Below are 17,142 nucleotides of genomic sequence, written 5' to 3'. Positions count from 1 at the left end.
ATATGTTCCATTCTATATGCATCCGAAGAAGTGGGCTGTAGTCCACGAAAGCTTATGCTCTAATAAATTTGTTAGTCTCTAAGGTGCCACAAGTATAGCAATTTTGGGTGGCCAACTTGAGACACCTTAAAGGGGCATGATTTTCAGAAAGTGCTGAGAACCCATCTTCTGAAAATTAGGCCCCTTTAAAAGATGTCTCTAGTTGGGCACTCAAAATTGCTAGACCCGTTTGAAACAGCCTGGAAAATTGAGCTGTTTTTTTTACTGGTAAAAGAGTTGGGGGACTTGACAAAGGGAGGAGAGCAGTAAGTGGGAGAAACAAGAGATGAGAAAATAGCAGGACAAAAATGGAAAGGAAGAAAAGAGTTGAAAATAGAAATGAAAAGGCTTGCAGGAAGGCAGGTGAGAAGGAGAAAGAGGAAAAAGATCAAGAAAAAGCAAGAAAGCCAAATAGGTCTAAGGATGCAATATTTGTTTCTTTATATAATTTTCCTGCATTGTATTTGTGCTTCCCTAACAAAAAGAAGGATCCTGGAAGGAGGTTCAGGGGATCCACTTTAAGCCAAGGGCAGAATGTGGAGGAGAAAACTTTTGGCTGATTACTGCCTGAAGACAATGGTGGGCCTCAGTCATGTTTATGCAAGACCAGATCCTAAGCCGGTATCAGCATAGCTCCACTGAATCTGGCCCATATTGTTTAACTGTTTGGCCTCAGTTTTCAAAACTGAGTAGCAATTTTGGGTAGCCAACTTGAGACACCTTTAAGGGGCCTGAATTTCAGAAAGTGCTGGAGAACCCATATTCTGAAAATCAGGCTCCTGTGAAAGGTATTCCAAGTTGGGCACTCAAAATTATTAGTCACTTTTAAAAATTTGTGCCTTAATGAACACATTAGGATAACAGTCTGGAGCATGGCACTGTTTTTCTACCGATGGATTGTAACCTGACTTTACATGTTCTTCTGCACCAGCCTGTAACAACAGCTTTTTTCTATATCCATAGAAATTATAACCTCCAAAAAGGACCAGCATTCACACATTTTACACTATATCTTTATGTAATGCAGAAAAAAAGGGCCAGATTCAGGCCTGGTGTAAGTAGGTGAAACTCCATTGACTTCAATGGCGTTGCACTTGCTTATGCTGGTTCTGAATTTGGTCGGATGTGTATTAGTATAGCATCCACACAGAATGATGATGACATAATGCCTTTTTGCCCTAATAACCTTCTGATAGCTCTTGGCAACTTTGCCTATGCTGATTATTTTAATGTATTTTTCATCTTGAAACCTACACCTTACCATCATATTCTGGAAAGCAGACACTGAGCTGAACTTTTGTTATTTTTTCTTGGAAGAGGTCCTTTTTATTTAGAAACAGCACAATGGAGGTGGTAGCAAAGTACTTGTGGTTACAGATGCTGTTGAACAGGTGAAGGCTTTCATGCATTCTGTTCTGTTAAAATGCAAAAGGTGCCGATTAGAAGCTGACAGAGTCCATCACCTTGTGTTACTTGTACTCTGAAGTGCTCTTCAATCAATATACCAGTACAGTGTGTTAACCATTAAAAGAAGGGTATTAGGAAAAGGAAAGGGAACATTAGAATGGCTATACTGGGTCAGACCAAAGGTCCATCTAGCCAGGTATCCTGTCTTCAGACAGTGGCCAATGCCAGGTGCCCCAGAGGGAATGAACAGAACAGATAATCATCAAGTGATCCATCCCCTGTCACCCATTACCAGCATCTGGCAAACAGGGGAAGGGAAGGTTTCTAATGTGCCATCAGAGAACACATTAAATCTTCACAACTCACAAGAGGTTTTTTTTTTTTTCTTCTGACTCACCACGTTTTCATCTTCCACCAGGATCATGTCATAGGCATTCAGTGCAGCACAAAATATTATGCAAGTAACTCCTTCAAAGCAGTGAATCCACTTCTTTCTCTCTGATCGCTGTCCTCCCACGTCAAACATTCTGAGCAGAAAAAAATAACATGCATACTGTGTGTAACAGTAGATAATTGAAGACACACTCACACCTCCAAAGTACACAAAGTAACTAGAGATGGATGGATATTGTAATATGTAGCTGGCGCAAGCCTTGAGTGGGCATTATTCTCCTTCCCCCTTGGGGAAGCCAAGCAGACCTGCATTTTTTCTTCCAAATGTGTATTGGGGATCCAGTACAAACCAAAGCCCGACTTCTCCAAGGAGCTGTGTGTGGCTGGCCCCATGCATTCATGCAGAGCTCCAGTTAAGTCACTAGGGCTCCACACAGGTGAAGGAACCCATCCACCCAGAGCTCGAGTGGATGTTAAATTTCCCATTGAAATGAATGGGGGAGGGGGCCCTTTGTAATAGACAGGCTGGGAACCTCCCTAACCTTTTTTTTTAAAAAAGCAACGCAAATCTATTATCATTTTCTTTGCTTAATTCTTGTGCATGTGGAGAACTGGCAGTTCGATCAATAGAAAACATAGGAGTAAAGGGAATCCAACCTTGATTGACCTCGCAGTAGCAATTAAGGCTCTGAGTTTTAAATGTATTTTGGTATTGCTGTGCTCAGCATTGCAATGCCTAACTGATTTAGGAGTCAAAAATCTAATTTTTAAAAGGGATTTAGTCACTTAGGAGCCTTTGATCATTGAGCTGAGCTATGAGGTACTTGTATATTTTTAATATGAACCTTTTCAAAAATTGTTTAGTTGGAAGTATAGGTGTGTTTGCAGGGGGATGTTTTACTCTGTGTCTGGAAAAGACCTTAGTTGGAAGCAGACATAGCCAATTTTCAAGCATAAGGCATAATTATGACAGCTGGTCATGAATTTTTCATCAATGTTTATTCAATGAAAAATGCAGTTTCTTCAAAATCAAAATTTTCTGTGGAAATTTTTTGACTCCTCGTTTTTGAAAATTTTTCTCAGTGGAGAAAATCCAAGTGGAATCAACTCCAATTGAAACATATTAGTCTGTCAAATTGAAACATTTTGTTTTGGAACCATTTGATAATTAATCTGCATTTACCTAAATTACTCACAAGAGTTCTAGTTGAGGTGACTCATGCCCCCATTCTCCCTTATGAGCTGGGCTCCCTGGCTGGACTACATCTCTATTGGTGCCCTGCAGCCTCCCCTTCTCCCGTCCAGTTGAACTGTCATGGTGTATCATGAGAATCCCATGACAGTGGTGGGAGATGGTGTCCAGCCCATAGAGGAGAATGTGGGGAATGAAGCACCCAAACTATTAGGTAGTGGGAGAGCTGTGGAGGTGGCAGTTAGATATTGAACAAAGCTGAAACTAAATATTGTGATTTGGTTCAACAAACTGAAATGAAACATTGAAGATTTCAAAATGTTGGACCATTAATTTTGATCAATAGTTTTTAGAACTTTTGTTCCAAGAAAATTGATGACATTTTGATTTCTTTTTCTTCTTCCTGATTCAGCATGAAAACAAATGTTGAAGTATTGGAATTTCACACTGGACAGAAATTCCAATTTTTGACCCACACTAATAATTTTCAATTCCAATGCAAATCATAGTTCTTGCTGTAAAAAAAAAAAAAAAAAAAAGAAGAAGAAAGAAAGTAGATGCAAATCTGTAATAGTAAAATGTTTGCATGTTGTTAAGATCATTTAGGTAACCAAATTGCACAGGAGTCACAAGGCACCATGCAGGTGGCACAGCATGAAACCTATTCTTAGATGTTTGCAAATGTAAAGATGCCCTTTTAGGTCTGCTGCTGCAATCCGTACTGAGACAGAAAGACAGTGAGAGTTTTGCCTGAGTAGGGACTGCAAGATTAAACCCTAATTCAAATTCCTCAGGGATCTCTTAAAAAGCATTTCATTATGAACTTAACGTTGATAAGTTTACAACACAGTATTTTGCTTGTTTCAGTTATGAACTATCAAATAAGTAATAAAGGGTTCAAAGCTACCACAACTGAGTTATTAATATACCAGCCTTTTGGGATAAGTAGCATCCAGAGGAATTAGCCTTCTGTAATATTTTTTCAACCTTTTACAAAGAGCTTGAAATGTGACAAACCCACCAAGAAGCATCAGAGGGTTTTATACCTGAAGTTCATATCTTTGAAGGAAAACTGAGTCTCAATAATTCCAGTTGTTTTCACTCGTGAGCGCAGAACATCTTGGTCGTTGGGAACATATCCAGGAGCTGTCAGCCTGTCCAGATCATTGAGATAGCTAAAGAAATTGAACAGAGTTTAATAATCCGTGAATGAAAGGGGATTTCTGATACCAATAAAACTGAGTGTTTTTCCCCCCGATATAAATGGGCCTGTGTTTACTTCTCTTTCTCTCTTCCACACCTGTAAACTGGGAGAAACTCCACTGAAGTCAATAGAGTTACACTTGTGTCAAAGCATTTATTTGGACCCATTCTACTCTCACATACAGAGTGGTAGCCCATAGGTTTGAAAGGGGATCTGCCCTCATAAACAAGAAAAGAGTTTAGCCCCATGCATTCAACATCTGCTGGAAAACTTCAGCTCCAGCACATCTTTAATCTTCCTCCTGAATGCTAAGAAACAGAGGTCAGAAAGGTAGTTTGTCTAGTTAACTTAGTTCAATCAAGTAGAAATTGCCATCATGACAAAATCCCTCTGATAGAAGGAGATCTGCCAGGAAACTGAGCATCAGACAATGCTGCCAGGTTGTTGCTATAATATTTTTCCTCTTCTAAATGGAATAATGTCATAATGAGTGAATGTAATGGTTCAGAAGAATTCACAACTAAGGTCCATTTCCCTGCACATGCATGAATTTACAAGTTGAAGGTCCAGGAATGTGTGTGTCTTCTTTATTATTAATTACTACTGTTAATTCACATTGATATTATAGTAGCACAGGGAGGCCTTAACCCAAGTTGGGGGCCCATTTTGTTAATATCCTCACAGCACCCCTGTTATATGGGGAGTACCATCCTCATTCTACCACGAGGTAAACTGAGGCACAGAAGTTTAAATGCCTTGCCTGGAATAACACAGGAAGTCTGTGGCAGAGCCAGGGATTGAACCAGATCTCATGAGTCTTGAGTGTATTGACCATCTTGGAGCTCACCCTTCTCCTATCCCTTTTAACTTCAAGTAAAGGTTTAGAAACCCAACTCCCTAACATGTAAAGATTCCCTCCATTAAGAGGTTAAAAGCTAACATAAAGAGAGTTATGAACCAGCAACAAAAAGGAAGGCAAGAACGTTTTTTTGGCTTATAAGTATATTGACTCTTACAATTAATATCCAAATAGCGAACAAAATGTAAAGGCAAAATACGTCAGTTTTGATATGTGGTTTAACAATGGTGTCAGCATCTTCAGACCTCTAGGATGTCTGTGAGCTGGCACTTTTACAGTGATTTGTTTATCAAAGGCAAACAAGGAATGTAACCCAAATGGAAGTCTCTCTGATGTTTGTTAGGCTTTGTGCTTTATTCATCTCTCACACAAAGTCTACCCTGTGTGGCATGTGCCTATGTACAGTTCAGCTAATCAGAGAACTGCAAAAGCAAACACTCACTATCCTAATCTGGCACTGTTTATCATACCTGCAAATTTAAAAAGTGCAAGTGCTGGGATTTTCCCGTCCATGCAGATTAGTAAACAAATGGGATTTTCATATTGTAAACTGAATAGACCGCACAGAAGAAGGAAGGAGTACTTCAGCTCATCTGAGCATTTCAATGACAGCCCTTTATGTATGTCCAGCAGAAATGGCCAACCTATTGTTTTAAAATTGTCATCTAATTCTTGTTCATGGGGTCTAAATTCCTGTTCTCTGAGCACGTGGCCTAGCAGTTACTCTAGCCAGAGGTCAGTTTGTGGGAGTCAGGAGCCACGTCAGTCTTCACTATGTATAAAGGTAGTAAAGCACACGTGTATATGCTAGTCAATATACATGCACCTTGGGTCTTCTTAAACACAAAAACAGTCAAGTGCCTAAACAAGCCGGAGGCATTAAGTGCTAGCTCTGTCATTCCATAGTTCAGGCTGCAACTGAATTTCTATTATAACCCTAGTTTTTTTCCCTGTTAAACTGACCTTAAATTTGGATAAATTGTGTCTGACTCCAAGGTTAAAAATTTCAGCCAAATTTGAACTGATTTGGGCAAGAAATTTCTAAATTATGATACCCCAAAAAATAGAGATCATCTCCAGAGCTCAAGAAGTTTAAGAAAAACAAACAAACAATAAAAACACCAGAAAGAAGGAGAATGTCCAAACTTACTGGACTCACCTAACAAAAAAGTTCAAAGATCAGTCAATGAAACTCTTGGGGCCAGATCCTCAGCAGGTGTAAATTGAAGTATCTCCATAGAAATCAGTGGAGCTATACTGAATTACACCATTGGAGGAAGTGGCTTTTATTATGTATTATTTGTATTACAATAACATCTAGGGGCCACAGTCATGGATTAGGACTCCATCGTGCTAGGCCCTGAACAAAACACAGAACAAAAAGATGGTCCCTACTCCAAAGCGCTTACAATCTAAGTAGTTTTAAAAGCAATTTAAGTGCAATGTTAGAATGGCTAGTTGGCTCCAGTCGGCTTTAAACTGACCATGAGAGCTTTGAATGCAATGGCAAAACCCACTTGTACTTTAATGGTGCAGGATTATGGTCTAAAGGTCTGATTTTCAAAGATATTTAGGTGCCTAAAGATGCATATCGGTATCTAGTGGTATTTTAAAAGTATCCATTATCTCTTCATCATTTACCACTCTACCAATCTTGTGTCATCCACACATTTTTATCAACAATGATTTTCTGTTTACTTCCTGATTATTGATGAAAATCTTGACTAGCATCAGTCTTATGTGGTGTATTGAAAATTATGTTAAAATTACAAGCTATCACTTTACGTTTGCAAGGGGTTTGAAGGGAAGTGGGTGACCTGGGTCTTTCAGAGTCAGTCTCCAAGAGCCAGCCTAGAGCAAGGTTGGATGAGTTGTGCCTCTCTACTTTCTCACTGTTTTTGGTTCTTTGTGTTATGGTTCTGGATTTTAATAAATAAATTAGTGTCACATTGCAACTGCAACCTTCCAGAAAGAGTATTTTATTTATACAATTTCTCTGACTGAATGCTGTGAACATAATGGCCTAGTACCAACCCCAGGGAAACCCCAGTAGAAAACACTCTCTTTCAATGACCCATTGATAACTACTTTGAAATCTGTCAGTTAGCTGTTCTTAATCCATGTCATTGATATTGTATAGTACTAATTCTTTAGTCTGAATGTTGTGTTGAACTAAATCAAATACCTTACAAAAGTCTAAGAATATTTCAACTATTTTATCAACCCAATTTCAAAGAATGAAATATCCTCTTATCATTATTTGTTTACTTTGTTTAAATGTGATAAATGCATGATAGGCAAATCAAAAATTGGCTTGGTTTTTTTCAAGTTACCATGCATTTATTTTCATCCACCACATTTGATGCATCCCTACCTTTCTGACAATATTCAGGCTATATTTCCTATATTTTCTTGACAGCAGTTATAAATGAATGTCTAGTAGAAACTATCTTTTAAAAACTCTGATAAAGACCATATAAATTTAGGTCTTTTTTGAGAGCACATCATTGTAATATCTAAAAGCTCTTAAGGTATAATTCTTGTCACTTACTAAAGTGCTGAGTCATTGAGCTGATATTCTGCTGCCCTTTCAAAGCAGGCCTGGATTCCTGGGTCACTCCAAAGTCGCTTTATGATTTCAGAAAATTCAGGAGTCATGGATCCATCCTCTAGAGAATTTGCCATAGTGTACAGTTGTCTTTCATCTTCCTAAAGGAAATTTCAGTAAGTATAGTTCAAACATACTGTGGTCCTTAATCTCTTTCTGAAACATACTTATTTAATGAATCACAGTGGTTTAGGAATTTCTCATTCTTGCAGTGTTTTTTGTTGTTGTTGTTGTTATGATGTTGATCTGTGCAACTTTTCTGTGTGTGTGTATGGAGGGGGGGAGAGGAAGCACACACGCCTCACAGCTTATCACACCACCTTCTGGTGCAGGTCCAAAGCAGGACTTAAGTCAGTGGTTCTCAAACTATTAGGGTTACCATACGTCCGGATTTTCCCGGACATGTCCGGCTTTTTGGGCCTCAAATCCCCGTCCGGGGGGAAATCCCAAAAAGCCGAACATGTCCGGGAAAATAGGGAGGGGCCGGCGCTGCTGGGTGCTGGGCTGGGGGCCGGGCCGGGGCCGGCGGTGCGGGGCCAGGGCCGGGCCGGGGCCGGGGGTGCTGGGCCGGGGACTGGGGCCGGGGCCGACACCCCAGGAGCCGAGCCAGGCTGGAGACGCTGGGGCCGGGGCTGGCCGCCGGAGGGAGCCGCTCGGTTGGGGGGGCCAGACTGGGCCGCGCCTCCTCCCCCCATCCCCCCAGCTTACCTGCTGCCTGTTTCAGGCTTCCCGCGAATGTTCGCGGGAAGCAGGGGAGGGGGCGGAGTTGGGGCGGGGACTTTTGGGAAGGGGTGGAGTGGCCCCTTGGAGTGTCCTCTTTTTGGACACTCAAAATATGGTAACCCTATTTCAAACTATTGTAGTGGTGATCCATTTCACATAGCAAGCCTCTGAGTGTGACCCCCTTATAAATTAAAAACACTTGTTTTCATATTTAACACCATTATAAATGCTGGAGGCAAAGCGGGGTTTGGGGTGGAGGCTGACAGCTCATGACCCCCCATGTAATAACCTCACGACCCACTGAGGGGTCCCGACCCCCAGTTTGAGAACCCCTGACTTAAGTGGTTAAGAGAACATCCTCTGGCTTTCTGTACTAGAGTGTTAGTGAGATTTAAGACTTAAATATTTCCTAAGGATATTTTTAATGTAATTGAAAAAAAAAATTACAGAGGTTTTGCTAGCTTTAGGGCACTACAACCCTCTTCCCGCCCCCGCGCCCCCCCCCCCCCCCCCACAGCTGCTAAGTGAATCCAGCTAATGAATGCATTTCTCTTCTGATGTGGACTTTAGGGAAGGAACCTGTAATTGAAAAAGAAAAGAGTGGCAGTTTTAAAATTATTATTCATAGTTGTGTGTGTCCTGTTATAATTAATCAACAAAAGACTGCAGGCAATGTACTATGAGGAAAATATTTTTTTTTCAATACCTAATGGCTTAGAAGCAGAGTTTAAATAGAGAGCTTGATTATAGAAGGATCACTTGATACACTGTCATATCAGTGGATAATTATAGAAAATAATCCCTTACAATCATTTCTCACCAAGCTAAGAAGTATAATAAGACAATTGAAATGACTGCAACCAAATAGCCTCATAGCTGTTTGAAAAATTTCAACCAAAAATTATGGTTTCTTCAAAAATGATTGTTTCCCCCCCATAGAAAATTTCATTTTCAATTCTAAATTTCAATTTTTCAAATGGGAAATTTAGAAACGAAAGACATTTTTATTTTGTTTAATTTAAAAATGATTTTATTGTTTTGATTTTCAAAAAGAGACAGATTTTTTAAATTTCTGATTTTTGCTTTTCCTTTTTTATGCCCCATTTTCCTTTTTGCAACCGAATACAATAGAAAGACTAGGTTTTGGTTTTTTTATGCCCCACTTTTCCTTTTTCTTTTCTCCACTCTGTAATTTTTCAAAACTTACTCAGCCTTGGAAAAGTAACAGACTTGCAAAATTGAAACACTGGAATTCTGACACCGGAACTTTCCCAAAAGTTGGACAAATTTTGACAAGTTATAATGAAAAAAAAATGAGAAAAAATAAAACAAAAACATTAATTTTATTACATTCAGTGGTGAAAACAGGAAGAGAAGAGTGGGAGAGCGAAAAACTAAAATTTCAAAGTCTGAAAATCCAAAACTTTTTCATAAAGTTTTATTTTGTGATTTTTTTGTAAAAAAAAGTTCAGTTTTGAACTCTGCAAAACAGAAACAGTTTCAAAATTTTGAATATTTTTGGTGAAATTGTTTTTCCATTTTTGATTGTTTAGCCACTCCCCCGTTTTTCTTCCTTACCCATTGTTTTGTATCTTCACTAAAGGAAACATTCATCCCCATGCAGAGGACAAGCACAAGGGCTGTGCATCACTGTAGTTCCACATTAGTGTCTTTTTTTTCTGTGGGTATGTCTATATCACAAAAAAAAAAAAAAAAAAAAGACCCATGACAGCGAGTCTCAGAGCCCAGATCAACTAACTTGAGCTCGTGGGACTCATGCTCTGGGGATAAAAATATATATAGATGTTTGGGCTCAGGTTGTAATCCAGGCTCTTGAAATCTGGCAAGGGGTTGGGCCTCAGAGCCTGGGCTCCAGCTTGAACGTCTGTGCTGCTATTTTTAGCCCCATAGTGGGAGCCCCGTGAGCCTGATTCAGTTGACCCAGACTCTGAGATGCGCTGCAATGTGTCTCTTTTTTTTTTTTGCAGTGTAGACAGAACCTGTGATGTGTAAGCCTTGTTCATACCATCAGCACAGAAGTGAATTTTTCTTTCTTTTGTGTGATCTTTCTTACCTACTTTGAGAGTCCCTCAGGGCAAGGACCTAGTCTTCTAATATTTTTTTTGTAAAGCACCATGCACATGTATGAAGCGAAAATAATAAGGCAAACATTTCAAAGGTGGGTGCCTAATGCAAGCACTTAAATGACTTGTTTGATTTTCACATGTGCTGAATATCCCAAACTCCTATTAATTTGAATGTGTGTTATGGCTGTTCAACACCAGGCTACTGAGTTAGGTGCCTAAGGAAGGATTTAGAAACCTGTTTTGAATGTTTTCAAGAATAAAAAGGGATGCATTTGAAAAAATTAATGAAATATTCTACTTTTTTATCTGCTCTAAAACAAAACAAACTCTTTTTCTTTATTTTAAATTATAGCAGTAGTGATCAATACTGGCTAAAAGGCAGGAGCACTGGCTAGTAGATCCTCTGTTCGTAAATGAGATCACTGAAGGCAGGGACTGTGTCTTAATGAATCCTATTCATGTTGACTTGTGTCAATACTACTCAATGAGACTACAGGTGACAGAATTAGGCGTTACCCTATATCTACACAATGTTGAGCACAATAGCCACGTCACTAATAACAAACTACTTCCTCCAAGTTTTGTGGTGGAAAGTGTCATTCAGAGAAAACAAGATAAAAATACAACAGATGTTGAGCATGAATCATGGGAGCAGATTGGGTCCTGTGGACCATATATTATATGCCTATTTCTCTTTCTAGTATATCCAGCATCAGTAAAATACAAACACTGGAATCAAATATATTTCACAAAATTTGACAGACTTGGGTGTCATATACCACAGAATATCCAATTACATTGGCTAGAATGAAAGAGGATGCTGCTCTAGATTGACAGTCTGGGTGCGATCTGAAATGTAAGTTCCTTTATTCCTGTCTCAAATGAATAAGTACTTTAATTGAAGGTTGTTTAAAAAAATTGGATTAGCCATAAGGATCTGTGAAACTCAGTATTCCACCCACAAAACTTTGTGCAAACGTTTTCTTTTGGTTCAGTCTTCATAGGTTTGGGTTTGAACAAAACTTACATCTAAAAGCAAAGCCCTGTTGAAATCAATGAGTATTACCCAGTATCAGGTCAAAACTGTGAGAAAGGATTAGAATGTAAGAATATAAGAATGCCATACTGGGTCTGACCAATGGTCCATCCAGCCTAGTATCCTGTCTTCCGACAGTGGCCAATACCAGGTGCATCAGAGGAAATGAACAGAACAGGTAATCAAGTGATCCAAAGAGCAAAGAGAAGCTAGGGACACTTCAGAGCATGGTTTTGCATCCCTGCCCATCCTGGCTAGTAGTCAATGATGGATCTAGCCTGCATGAACTAATCTAGTTCTCTTTTAAACCCTGTTATAGTCCTGGCCTTCACAATATCCTCTGGCAAAGAGTTCCACAGATTGACTATGCATTGTGTGAAGAAATACTTCCTTTTGTTTATTTTAAACCTGCTGCCTGTTAATTTCTTAATAGTTCTTGTTTTATGAGAAGGAGTAAATAACACTTCCTTATTTACTTTTTCCCACCTTCATGATTTTATAGACCTCTATCATATCCCCCACAGTCATCTTTTTTCCAAGCTGAAAAGTCCCAGTTTTATTAATCTCTCCTCATATAGCAGCCGTTCCATACCCCTAATCATTTTTGTTGCTGTTTTCTGAACCTTTTCCAATTCCGATATATCGTTTTTGAGATGGAGCGACCACATCTGCATGCAGTATTCAAGATATGGGAGTACCATGGATTTATATAGAGGCAATATGATATTTTCTGTCTTATTATCTATCCCTTTCCTAATGATTCCCAACATTCTGTTTGCTTTTTTGACTGCCACTGCACATTAAGTCAATGTTTTCAGAGAACTATCCACAATGACTCCAAGATCTCTTTCTTGCGTGGTAACAGCTAATTTAGACCCCATCATTTTGTATAGTTGGGATTATGTTTTACAATGTGCATAACTTTGTATTTATCAACACTGAATTTCATCTGCCATTTTGTTGCCCAGTCACCCAGTTTTGAGAGATCCATTTGTAGTTCTTCACAATCTGCTGGGACTTAACTACCTTGAGTAGTTTTGTAGCATCTGCAAATTTTGCCACCTTTTGCCACGATTGAATTTGTGATAGATCTCAAATAAAAGATGAAGAGCAAGTGTAGTGTCCATTGGAGATGGCCCAGCAGTGAAGCCCGATTGATCTGGATAATGGCATTTCATAAGGAAAGGTTGGAGATGGATGAGTAGGACACATATAAAAACTTTTCTGGGAAAAGCGGGATTATTGGCCTGTAGCTACTGCACTCCGCGCATAGACCTTTCCACTTATAAAGTGGGATGGTGATCCCTTTCTTCCACTCCACTGGAACCTTCCCAGTAGTCCAAGCCCAGACAAAAATGCTGCACTTCTGGGCTCTATAGTGCACCTGAGAAATTCAGGTGTCATGCTGTTGGGTCTAGCCGCTTTGCAGTTTCTTCATGGCAGTGATCTTCTTCCAATTTAGGTACATCTATACAGGTTTCGGGGTCAGGAATTGCAACTACTACCAATGCATCCATATATGGGCATGGAGTTAATTCACGATTGTTAAGGGCGGTCTCATAATATTTTTTCCATCTTTTCAGGACTTCTTGGGTCAAACATGTTTTACCCATCAGCTATATTTATCGACATAAACCCCATGCAAAGTTCAGTTTTTGATCGAAGTAAGTAAGTAGCTTTGAATGTAGGTAATAATTTATTAGATCTTATTCCATTTTCTGTTACTTTTGTCAAGTTTTGCCCCATTTTTACTCTCAACCAAAAAGTATCTTGTCAATGGTATCATGGCAAATCCCTTGTTGCGGTGCCATGGCTCTGTTTAGCCTTAGATTTCTTTTGCAGAATTTGAAATATCTCATCAGATAGCAAAGGGAATCACTTGTAGCATTCCAGTTTTGGAACAGCATCTCTGGCTTCTTGGATGATTGTACTTATGACTGTCCAAGCTGATTCTACGTCATCCAGGAGAGCACCATGTGTGTCAGATTTGTTCTGCATTGTGACGGAGTTAGCAAGTGCTGAGTTTTCACAGATGCATTGGGCCTTAGGTGTCATAAGAGTAGAGTGACCAGATGTCCCGATTTTATAGGGACAGTCCCGATTTTTGGGTCTTTTTCTTATATAGGCTCCTATTACCCCCCATCCCCTGTCCTGATTTTTCACACTTTCTATCTGGTCACTCTACATAAGAGGCACAGTCTTGCAGTGAAATCAGGAGGTAACTGCCATTTTAGCAACAAGTTCTGGGGCTTCTACCCCTCTGTAGGCCCAATATGACCTTACTATACTATGACTCCAGACCAATAGATGTGAATTGTAGGGAATATATGTGTGACTTATAGGGAATTGATTAATCATAGCATTAAATGGGAAGATGTAGGCTCTTATTTGATTTCTGTTCCTGTGTTGGGAGCTCTGCATGATAAGTCTGGGATAATAGACTTTCTTGTGTGGAAGGAGTGGGAATTACTTGCATGTCTATATCTTTAAAGAGGAGCTCTAATGTTTTCATTTTGCATATGGAACATTAATACATAATAGGACTGCAAAGTAGTTGGCCCCTGTGCAAAGGCACAAAGTGTGTGTGGGGAGCAAAGGGCTTCCTTCCTCCTTTACTCTCTGTGCACTCTACCCTGTGCAAGCCACAGTGGAAGTCTTTGATCTGTACTCAGGGATTGGAAAGTACCAGCACCACTAGTGCCACCAGCCACCCTAATGAGGTTGGAGATAGAAGTAGGGGATGAAGATTAGGTCATGTCTTCCTCTGTGCACCAGCAGCAGAACTAAGAAGCCACATAGGGGAGGAGACGCTGCATCCCTTACAGATGCAGTGGTAGGTGTGCTGCTTCTGCACAATGTGTGAACTCTGGGAAGCACAAGTGGGCAGTGTAACTCTGTACTACTCTCACCATGGCTAAGTGACTTTTCAGCCCCCAAACTGAGCCCCCAAATTTGTCCATAAAAGGGAAATATTCATTGCACTTCCCAACAACAGTGGAAAAATAGCTGTTAAACACAAAGGGATTCTCTCTCTTATTAGTGGCGAGGGGATGAGTTACTGGTTTGGATTCTGGTCAATGTTTGTACAAACTGAATAACATTTTGCTCAAAAGTTTAGATCTTGAATCTCATGTGTCAGCCTTCAAAAAAACATTCAATTAAATGTTAAATATTACAATTCAGATGCCTAAAAATACTGTGACACAAACAAAGTTCAAGCAGAATAAATATGTCCACTATAATAAAACAAAGGCTGAGCTCTTTTGCTATCCCATAGGCATCCATTATCTTGACATAAAAGTTTGTATTTGTATGCTTGTTTCAAAGGCACAGATGTCATACTCACTCTACTGGCTGGGTTTTTATAATCAATCCCTAAAGTGGACATCGCCTTCACGATAGCCAGGATGGATTGCAATATGTTACTGTAAATAACAGATCTGAACTCCATGCATTCCTGATTTGAGAAGCCATCTTTATGGATGATCCTGAAAAACAGAAAAACAGATCTCAGACAACTTTCAAGTAAAGGTTCAGGAAGAACTGGATAACAAGTGCTTTTTGAATTCTGTTTGAATACTAAGAAGAACTTAATGTAGCCTGCTCTAGTAGAACCATTTGTAAGTCAGGAAATGTGAAGCCAAGTGTGAGTCTCTGTAGTCAGCCAGATCTTCTGGCTGCTGAAGAGGTGGGTAGGTCTGAGAGCACTATCTCAACACATCTCTGCCCACGTACCATCAGGAGCTCATTCACCTGCACATCTACCAATGTGATATATGCCATCATGTGCCAGCAATCCCCCTCTGCCATGTACGTTGGCCAAACTGGACAGTTTCTATGCAAAAGAATAAAGGTACACAAATCTGACGTCAGGAATTATAACATTAAAAAACCAGTAGGAGAGCACTTCAACTTCCCTGGTCACTCAATAACAGACTTTAAAAGTTTTGCTTCAACAAAAAAACTTCAGAAACAGACTCCAATGTGAAACTGCAGAACTGGAATTAATTTGCAAATTGGACACCATCAAATTAGGCCTGAATAAAGACTGGGAGTGAGTAACAAAAACTAATTTTACCATACTAATTTCCCCCTACTGTTACTCACACCTTCTTGTCAACTGTTTGAAATGGGCCACCCTCAGTACCACTACAAAAGTGATTTTTCCTCCCTTGGTATTCTACTGTTAATTGAATTGTCTCGTTAGACTGACCCCCACTTGGTAAGGCAACTCCCATCTTTACCTGCTTCTGTATTTTCCACTTCATGCATCTGATGAAGTGGGTTCTAGCCCACAAAAGCTTATGCATAAATAAATTTGTTAGTCTCTAAGGTGCCACAAGGACTCCTTGTTGTTTTTGCTAATATAGTAGGGCACTAGCAGGAAACAGTCCTTGGGCTAAAGGGAGCAAAAGGACAGGGATGGCAGCTCTCCTATTCCACAGCCAGATGGACAGTGAGGGTGAATGGAAGATCTAACACTGAGGGATAGATTGAAACTTCATGATCTGTCCGAGTTAGGGGTGGTGCCTAATTGCACTGCTCCAGGAGCAGCCGAGAGAACAAATTGTTACTCACGCCAGGTCTACACAACAGACCTATACTGGTATAACTACGTCGCTCAGAGGTGTGAAAAATCCATGCCCCTGAGAGACATAGTTATACCGACCTAACCCTGCCGTGTAGATGGTGCTATGTTGATGGGAGAGCTTCTCCTGTTGACATAGCTACTGTCTCTCAGGGAGGTGGATTAACTACACCAACAGGAGAAGCTCTCCCCTCGGCATAGTTGTGTCTTCACTTAAGTGCTACAGCGGTGCAGCTGCGCCGGTGCAGATGTGTCACTGTAGCATGGTACATGAAGACAAACCTTCTGACACAATTCTTCACTGGCTCTGGAGGGGAATAAGTTACTTCCCCCCATTTTGGGGTGCAGCTTACTCCCTGCTGTGCATCCAGCCAGGTCTTTGCCTGGGCAGAGAGCCAAGGCTACTCCCACTCCCTGCACCCTTCCTGCCCACTTACTCAAAGGTGAAGATAGGGTACCACGTGAGCTACTCCTGCTGTTGCCCTGTATCCAGAGTTACAATCCGAGCAGGGCTAAGTAGGACTTCCTGCCCAGCAGAATAAGGGCCATGACAACGTAGCTCTGAATGAACAGAAGTGTACAGAGAGACTTTTCTTGCAAGGGACAAGCCTACACTGGGGCCTTGTTTACACTACACAGTTTTGTTGACAAAACAGTGGAGGTATACACACTGCAATGCTCCTTCTGCCGACAAAACTCTCCTGATTTTCCGACAAAATAAAACCACCTCGACGAGAAGCAAAGAGCTTTTTGTGGCAAAGTTATATCCATAAAGTGTCAGTGTAGACATTTGGTTATATTGCTGTAAATCAGGGATCGGCAACCTTTCAGAAGTGGTGTGCTGAGTCTTCATTTATTCACTCTAATTTAAGGTTTTGCATGCCAGTAATACATTTTAATGTTTTTAGAAGGTCTCTTTCTATAAGTCTATAATATATAACTAAACTATGTTGTATGTAAAGTAAATAAGGTTTTTAAAATGTTTAAGATGCTTCATTTAAAATTA

General features: G+C 40.1%; 1 protein-coding gene across 1 annotated transcript in view; it reads right to left on the bottom strand.

Annotated features, from left to right (window-relative positions):
- The window catches only part of GNAT3 (G protein subunit alpha transducin 3), a 38,912-nt gene that overhangs the window by 1,409 nt on the left and 20,361 nt on the right, over window positions 1–17,142 (bottom strand). Inside the window, exons 3-7 of the mRNA XM_034752641.1 lie at window positions 14,895–15,036; window positions 7,646–7,803; window positions 4,078–4,206; window positions 1,844–1,973; window positions 1,301–1,454 (exon numbers count right to left, since the gene is read on the bottom strand). Coding sequence (XP_034608532.1) covers window positions 1,301–1,454; window positions 1,844–1,973; window positions 4,078–4,206; window positions 7,646–7,803; window positions 14,895–15,036 — 713 coding nt within the window. The remainder of the gene's footprint in view (window positions 1–1,300; window positions 1,455–1,843; window positions 1,974–4,077; window positions 4,207–7,645; window positions 7,804–14,894; window positions 15,037–17,142) is intronic.

Source organism: Trachemys scripta, chromosome 1 (genome assembly GCF_013100865.1).
Source record: "Trachemys scripta elegans isolate TJP31775 chromosome 1, CAS_Tse_1.0, whole genome shotgun sequence".
NCBI classification, from domain to species: Eukaryota; Metazoa; Chordata; order Testudines; family Emydidae; genus Trachemys; species Trachemys scripta.
This window is presented reverse-complemented; position numbering and strand designations above follow the sequence as displayed.